The 8,281-nt window shown below is 36.4% G+C and overlaps 1 protein-coding gene across 1 annotated transcript; it reads left to right on the top strand.

The window, feature by feature from the left end:
- Window positions 1-4,679, top strand: LOC130734193 (cytochrome c oxidase subunit 6b-1). Its single transcript, XM_057586541.1, has 5 exons — window positions 1-177; window positions 1,304-1,576; window positions 1,695-1,777; window positions 1,882-1,963; window positions 4,409-4,679. Exons 1-5 carry the CDS (start codon window positions 136-138, stop codon window positions 4,460-4,462), a joined length of 534 nt encoding a protein of 177 aa, XP_057442524.1. The 5' UTR covers window positions 1-135; the 3' UTR covers window positions 4,463-4,679.
- The last annotated feature ends 3,602 nt before the right edge of the window (window positions 4,680-8,281 follow it).

Here is an 8,281-nt window from a genome sequence, read left to right as displayed (position 1 = left end):
GCTTAGCTTAACATTGGTCACCACACCAACGCAAGCACCTTCGTTAGCCTCGCATTCCAGAGTTCGCGTTTTGACCTACAGCACCACACCAACCAAATCTCCCACTCGTGTTGTAGCCGCCTCTTCCTTCCATCAATGGCGGAACCTGCTGTCGAAAACTCTCCTACTCTCGCTGAGGTTCTATTCCTTCACCTCTCTTCAATCTATGCTTTCGATTTTTATTCATTTTTCTTCTCAATTTTGCTTCCAAATCGCCATGGATCTTCGTGTTCGTTCCAGTTCTTTTCATTTTATGAATCAGAAAATGTAAATTGAAGCTTGATTTAGCTAACCCCCAATCTAGAGTACTCTCAGCTAGGTCTTGATTAATTAGCTTTTATTTTTTAAGCATAACACATGACATTTTGTAGTCTGTTACATCTGCCTAAGAATTCTATGTCAGATCTGTATCGTGGGTGCAAATCAAGTCTCTATATTGCTCAAATTAGGTGATTCTAGTGATGAGTACTAATCTCTCGTTCCACTGTACTTGTTTGGTAGTGTGTTTACAAAATTGATTTTTTGGAAATTTTTGCGCAATTGATGTTTGGAAACTTTTGTCTAAACCAATGCAAAATTACATTGGTTTAGTTTAAGTGGGTTTGGAAGCAAGTAAAATTTGGTTTACAGTACCCCGAGCAGGCTTGTTAATAGCGTGCTATAGCGGCACAATAGCCTATAGCGTGCTATAGCGGCACAATAGCCTATAGCGTAGCGCCCTAGGGGTTCACCGCTACTCCACTATTCACCGCTATAGGGCCTCAATAGTGCTTGAAATAGCGTTTTTTGGGCTTGCCGCTACACTACGCTATCCACCATTAACAACCCTGCCCCGAACATGCGACAATCACGTTTGGGAGCTATTCGGGGGAGGGGTTAGGAGCTTCTGAACTCCAAACCCAACGTACCATTAGATTTTTTTAGAATGACCAAAGGGTTAGATTTTTACTTGTGTCATGCTTAATTCGATAGTATAGAACTATATACCCAAGTTGCTTACTTTACTCACTGAGGATGATAAATCATTTAAATGAAACACATGTCATGGAACTGGAATCTGTGATAGGTAGAATTGTTATGTGTTGTTAGCTTCTATATTTCCAGTTACCAGCGATGACTGATGACCTTTTCCCTCAATTTCCTCGGCTCAATGTATAACTTTTTTACCTCGAATTTTTGTTCTTTAACACTTGAGTGACCGGATTTCGATTGTTATGTAGAATGTGAGATGAAGGTAGTGCCTAATGTATCTTTTGACCTGCAGCAATATTATGTGAAGGACAAGCAGGAGGAAAAAGTTGTAGTTGAGAAACCTGTTGAAGTTAAAGAAGTTGAAACCCCTAAAGAGGTTGCTCCTGAGGAAACTGTGGTTGAGAAAACTGTGGAAGAAACAACACCTGTTGCACCTGCAGTTGTCGAGGAAAGCAGTGAAGTCCCCCCTTCTGCTGAAGAAAGCACTGAAGTGCAAACTAGTGAGAGTGTTGAAGAAGAAAACTCTGGTGATCAAGAAGCAGCTGAAGAGACCCCAGAAATTAAGGTGATATTTATATTACTGATTACTGAATCATCCGTCTAGAATTTGTTCTTGAGTACTTCATAAGCCAGTTTGATAATTCGTCCTTCCATATATTTATATTTCTGATATTATTTCCCAGCTTGAGACTGCTCCAGTAGATTTCCGTTTTCCAACTACAAATCAAACAAGACATTGCTTTACCCGATACATTGAATATCATCGGTGAGTCATACTCTATTAGTTTTATTTCTAGTGATCTTTTGTTGTTCTCACGCAGGTAAGAATTGCATCACTCTTCGATTTTAACCTTTGAAATTCTTGTGCAGATGTGTAGCTGCAAAAGGAGATGGTGCACCTGAATGTGACAAGTTTGCGAAATATTATCGTGCTCTTTGCCCTGGTGAATGGGTATGTATTTACAATGATGATTATGAGTATCATTGATTATCTGCTAGGAACTAGGATCTGCTTGTCTAATAAGATTTATTTACTGACATCTCTTAGTCCTAGTCTCAATTTTCCATCTGTTTTTTGTCTATCTGGACTTGGCATGGAATATTGGTAATAGAGTGGGATAATTTACTTTTTTGGTTGTAACACAAAATCATGCTAGGAATTGGCATCTTGCATTGTACAACTTAGGGTCTATTTGTCTGGCTTAAAAAAATTGTTTTCATTTCTTGTTTTTACTTTTAATTATTAAAATGTTCACTTTATTTCTTGTTTTTAAAGATTTGCCTCTACTCTCTAGGAAATTTGATAGGAACTCAAGGTTAGGGGTTAGTTAGTTAGTTAGTTATACTTAGTGAGTTAGTTAGAATGTTGTTGAGGCATGTAGCCTATAAATAACAGACATTAGAGAGTTAGGGGTATCTTTGTATTCAGTTAGGAATTGGGTTAGAGAGAGAAGTGGTTCTCTCTTTAGGCTTGGAAAGGGTGTTTGGTATCCCTTTCTATTGTATCTCTCCCTAGTTTCCAATTGGGAATTAGGGTTCTATCAATAAACTCTTGCTAATTTTCTGGTTTCTATCAAAATTGTTTACATATATGTTAAACCACAAAAAAGTGAAAACTAGGTGGCAATTTTATAGTTAAAAGTGAAAGTGTTAAAAGCAGAAAACATTTTCTGAAACCTATCAGACCCACAGCATTTCTATTCTTTTAAATCCACTTGTTATGATATCTGACTTTATGTTAAATCATAAAATTATTACCTGTGAAAAATGACAATAAAATAACAACCGTAGTTATTAAATGTGTAAGGCTGCTTTATGGATTCTTCTTCTGGGATATATATGGACGGGTGGGTATTTAGTTGTGTAGATTTAGCTCCTTCAAAGTAGGAACTCACTTTATTAGAGGAGAAAGTAAGGTATCACAATCAGTGGTAGGAAATTGATAGTCAATATTGCATACACATTCATAACAAATCGTGGATTTGTTAAAATAAACTCCCTTGTTTTTCTCATTAACTGTTGAGATACTTTAATAAACAATGGATCTTTATGGCATTGCCTGGTTCATGTTTCCGATCTCGCCTAGTGGGGAAATGGCTTGGTTGTTGTTGAGATATTCACTTTAGAGGAATCCAATTCAAATTGGGGAGAAATGAATGTTTATATATGGATAGATGTATGATTCTTTAGACCTTGATAATTTAACCTTTTATGTTAATTTCTGTTAGCTACTAGTCTTATCTCTTTATCATCATTAACTTGTTAGCATACCTTTATCCTTCAACTCGTGGCTTTACCACTTGGATTCAGTTTATTCTTTAAGTCTTTAAGATGTTGAACAATTTTGCTCAAATAAATGATGCCTTCATACTTCAACTCCTGTAGCTTAACAACTTGGATTTGGTTTTATTCCTTTACATGTTGAATATTCATTCTCAGATAAATCTTGCTTCTCTTACCTCAGAAAACATTTCCATATGAAGCTCTTGATCTTCTTGGAATTAGAATATTTTTGGGTGGACCAAATCCACACGTCAAAACAATGACTTGTGAATGTGTTTTTTTTAGGTTTTAAGTTTTAAACACTTCATTGGACAAGATTATATGTCTGATATAATCGATGCAAGCAGTGTTTAGTGGTCAAAGCTGGTGTGTATATTGCTTAAATTGAATTTCATTATTCTGTTTGTGTGAGGGTCGACCTTAAGTTTGGCATTTATAAATTGACCAAAATGTGAGTTGCATTTAGCAATAGCAGTGGGTACGGTACTATAGTACCTATTTCCTTACTTGTAATTTTGAGAAACTACATGAACCTATACCCGCACGGGTGGTAATTTTAGTGTTTGTTGTTTTGTACCCTTACTCATAGCCATAGGGTACCTATATTATTTGTATTTTTGTTAAACTGAATATGGTCTCTTGTGTTGGTGAACCTAAAAAGAGTATTGATTAAATTTGCAACATATACATCAAGTGAAAGAATGTTTAAATTTACAAATTGAATATATAACATATTTCAAAAACATTTCAAATCCTAATTATAAGATTTATTAAGTATACCTGGAATTGAACAGACATAGTTAGTGGTAAATCCCGACCTACCCATTGTGGGTAATTTTTACGGGTACCCATTAGATGTGGCTTTAAAGTTTAACATCATTGTGTGTGTAATATTTAGTATTTACAGTGATTCTCTTATTATTTCTAATTGATGCCTTACGTTTACTTTTCTATTAGCAGTTGCATTAGATCAAATTCAAATATCTGTTTTTTTCCTTCTCAATGGCTGATTAGTTAATCTCACAGCAAATAATTTATTTTCTCTGCTCCTACCAATTTTGGTATTTGTTCTTATGCTAACAGTCAGTTTTCACTGATTTATCTATGCAATCAGGTTGACAGATGGAATGAACAAAGGGAGAATGGGACATTCCCAGGCCCGCTGTAGGTGTTACATTTGCAGTATTACATTTTAAAATTGCTAGAGATAAACTCTCGAACATTTGGAAGAATGTTCCATGTTACGTTTCGGGCTAATAAGAAGTTTTGGTTATCTATTTAAACTAAACTTGAGTTGTACAAATTCCAGGAAATGCTTCTGGTGATAATCCTGAGATATGCGTTGCTATTTACTGGATTCTGTACTCTTTTTGAGGGATTGTTAATTTCTGTTCTATGCCACCAAAATAATGAAAGTACCATGAAGTAAAAGATCAAGAGGGTTAAATTATGTTTCAACAGCAGTTGAAGGTTTAACCAAGTTTTAGCCGTACTTAAGTTAACCAATGACTACTAATCAGCAGGTGACTATCAGTTGAAATATTGTTAAATTGGGAAAGAATAGTGGCTTAAATACTCTATTGGTTCCTGAAATTGTAAAGGGAATCAAACTTGATCCTTGTAAAATTTTCGCATCAAATTGGGTCCCTAAAATTGTTTTTTAAATCTAATTGGGTTCAAAGTGTGTTTCAGCATGATGTGGAACAAATTTTACCCAATTAGTATTTCCACATGGATTTATATTTTATTTTTAATGCAGATGGGTAAATGATTTTAACAAATTAAAATTAAATTCGAATTAAAAACTTAATTTCTCATCTCTATTCATCCCACACAGCCTCCTTCTCATCTTCTCTTTCTGCAATCGATGGGTTGACAGGGGGAGCTTCTCGTGGTGGGTGGTTCAGCGTTGTGTGGTTGCTATTTGTGAGGTTGCTGGTATTATGGGGGGCGTGGCTTGTAGCAGCGGTGGGTGGTATGGTAGGGGAGGCGGTGATGTTACTTGAGGCCTTGCTTGTATCTGTCTCTGTCCAACAAGGGGTAGAAATGATTGTGTGCCTGGGCTATATTGCTCATTGCTTTCCTCGTGTGGGTTTTTTTTTTCTTTCTTGCCACTGTGCTTTTACTATTGTCTTTGATTTTGATTCCTGCTTGTAAACTTTATTTGGCATAACTTGTGTCGTTTTATCATATATTGTCATGGCTTATCCAAACAAAAAACCATACCACCATGCTATTGTCTGGATTTCATATATCGGTGTGTGGGTGAGGCAAGGGTGGCGTTGCTGGTTTTAGAAGAGAATCAGTGGGTAGGATTTTGCGGCAGGGGAAAGAGGAAGGCTATTGAGGGGTTTTAATTTAAGGGGTTTGGGGTTATTTAGGAATTTTAATTTAGTTTGATGTTTTGGTTAGTTAGTGATTTTTGAAGATGAATGAGGATGAAGAGGAGGATAAATTTCTGGGTTTTAAAATTTTTGGATTTGAAGATGAATGAGTATGTTTAAGTGGTGAGGGTTTTTTTCAGATTAGGTTAGGTCTTTTAGATTAGATTAGGTTTTTTTTTTTGTTGTTGCAAGATTATGTTTTTTTAATGTTATGAGTTGGAATTAAAAAAAAGAATTGAAATTAATTTTGTTAAACAAAAATGAAAAAACCACATGAAAAAGCTGAGTGAGATTAAAAACAAGCCACATCAGACATAGACACACTTTGGACCCAATTAGATTAAAAAAAATAATTTAGGGACTCAATTTGATGCAAATATTTTATAAGGACTAGGTTTGATTCCCTTTACAATTTCAGGGACAAAAAGGATATTTAAGCCAAGAATAGTTGAGCATGTGATTATCGTGTCTTTGAGTAATTTGAGGTTTTGCTTGAGACTTTTTTTTTTGGAGAATTAGAAAAAGGACTATAAAATTTCAGCATCTAACCATTGAATTTTATGTATTTAAATAATTAAAATATAAACTAAAATTATTGGTTAGATTAGGGCTGCACATGAGTTGGGTTAGATGGATTTTTAGGCCAATTTGTATCCGAACCGATCAAAATTGTTTGGGTTGAGTTGGGTTTTGTGAATTTTCCCCTATGAATCCGAACCAACCAAATCCGATAATCTTCGAGTTGGTTTAGATGGATTGGTTGGATCGCTATATTAAAATAATACTAAATATGAAATATTAGAAAATATTAAAAAACAAGTACTCCAAGTCTCTAACATGCAATTACATCATAAGTTCATAACTACCGTCTACACACATCTATACAACAACACATAATTAAACAAGTATTCCAAGTCTTTAAATATGACAAGTAATTACAAATAAATTAGTCTCCAAGTCTCCTAAAATTCACTGTAGTAATAAGACTCTAAGTCTTCGTAAATCACATACTCTACTAGTAGGTTAGGTAAAAATTTAAAATTATTAAAAATATATATTGAATAATAAATTATTATTATATGATTGAATTTCGGGTTGGGTTGGATGGATTATTATGGAATCCGATATCCGATCCAAAGATGATTGGATCGTAATAAAATCCATCCGATGGACTTGTTTTGTAACATCTCGACTTGATGACTGGCCTCACAGTAATAATACGAGTCTTTTCAATGCGCTTGGTCCTCACTCGCGCACTTCCCGGGAAAACTTCCCAGGAGGTCACCCATCCCAATATTACTCCAAGTCAAGCACACTTAACTATGGAGTTTTTATGAGTTTGGCTCCCGAAAAGAAGATACATCTTATTGTTATGAGTAGTAACAATCAAATCATTTATGCCCTCCTCAACTGTATAGTCCATCCCTATACAGTCTCGGAATACCTCTTGTTCGGGTGTGAGATCGGTTCATTCATGTGCCCCTCCGCCTAGAAGTCTGCCAGGAGCCGCTCCTTATCCGTGCCTCACTACACCGGCGATCACTCCCCGCCCTCGTCGGCCCCGGGTGCCACAGGCCCACCAACTTCCGCTTGGTTCGTCCCCGAACCACACCGTACTGGGAGAGGTCGGCTCTGATACCAATTGTAACATCCTGACTTGACGACTGGCCTCACGGTAACAACACGAGTCTTTTCAGCGCGCTTTGTCCTCACTCGCGCGCTTCCTGGGAAGTTTTCTCGGGAAGTGTGCAAGTGAGGACAAAGCGCGCTGAAAAGACTCGTGTTGTTACCGTGAGACCAGTCTTCAGATCGGGATGTTACATGTTTGTCCAATCCAACCCGCATTTTTATCATTGGGTCGGATTGGGTTGGATGGTTTCATTGGGTTGACTCGACACATGTGCACCCCTAGGTTAGATGATGAAACTTGACATGATTTTTTTTTTGTTCAACAAAATTGACGTGTTCAAGTTTATTTACAATTGAAAGAATTTATTCCCAACTTTTTTGGTACCATACCTGCGCTGAGACGACTGATATTCTGTTATTATGTTATCTATTTTTTCAAGGTATCTTCACAGCTGGTAGTCATAAGGCTAATTCTCTCAAGTTTTGAAGATTACATTAACTTGATAAGATTCTCTCAATAAGCTTTTTATCAAAATGCACCCACTGTTTAGGTATCAAATTTTGGACTAGATGCTTAAGAAACTAAACTATCTCTACGACATGTCCTAGATCTTTGTTGGTACTCCTTTGTTAGTACTCGCTTATCCTTTTGATCTATAGTAAGAGTGACACTCCTTAAAGTATTTAAAAAATTTTATTTTATCATTTCATGTAGCTCATTATAATAATTGAGATGATAATTCATCTTCCCCATAATTTGTGTGACTCTATGAGTCAAATTCTACACCACCAAAATTAACGAATGACAAGTTAGCGGATATTCGAGATTGAAGGCTGGGCCGGTGCTGCTGTAACGCATTCAAGGCCCACCTCCGCGTCAGTTTGGATCGGGTGCAGAAAGCCATTTCCTTCACGGTCTCCAACCGGCAGTGTTCGTTGTTTACCGCAGCTTCATTTCGCCTCCACTTGAAACG

The sequence above is a fragment of the Lotus japonicus genome, chromosome 1 (genome assembly GCF_012489685.1).
Source record: "Lotus japonicus ecotype B-129 chromosome 1, LjGifu_v1.2".
NCBI lineage: Eukaryota > Viridiplantae > Streptophyta > Magnoliopsida > Fabales > Fabaceae > Lotus > Lotus japonicus.
The sequence above is the reverse complement of the archived record's forward strand: the minus strand, read 5'-3'. Positions and strand labels throughout refer to the sequence as shown.

Excerpts from the sequence above, each read along its gene's own strand:
- LOC130734193 (XM_057586541.1), top strand. The coding sequence starts at position 136 with ATGGCGGAACCTGCTGTCGAAAACTCTCCTACTCTCGCTGAG. Across the intron at positions 1,778-1,881 it reads CGATACATTGAATATCATCG|ATGTGTAGCTGCAAAAGGAG; the intron begins GTGAGTCATACT and ends ATTCTTGTGCAG. Across the intron at positions 1,964-4,408 it reads CTCTTTGCCCTGGTGAATGG|GTTGACAGATGGAATGAACA; the intron begins GTATGTATTTAC and ends CTATGCAATCAG.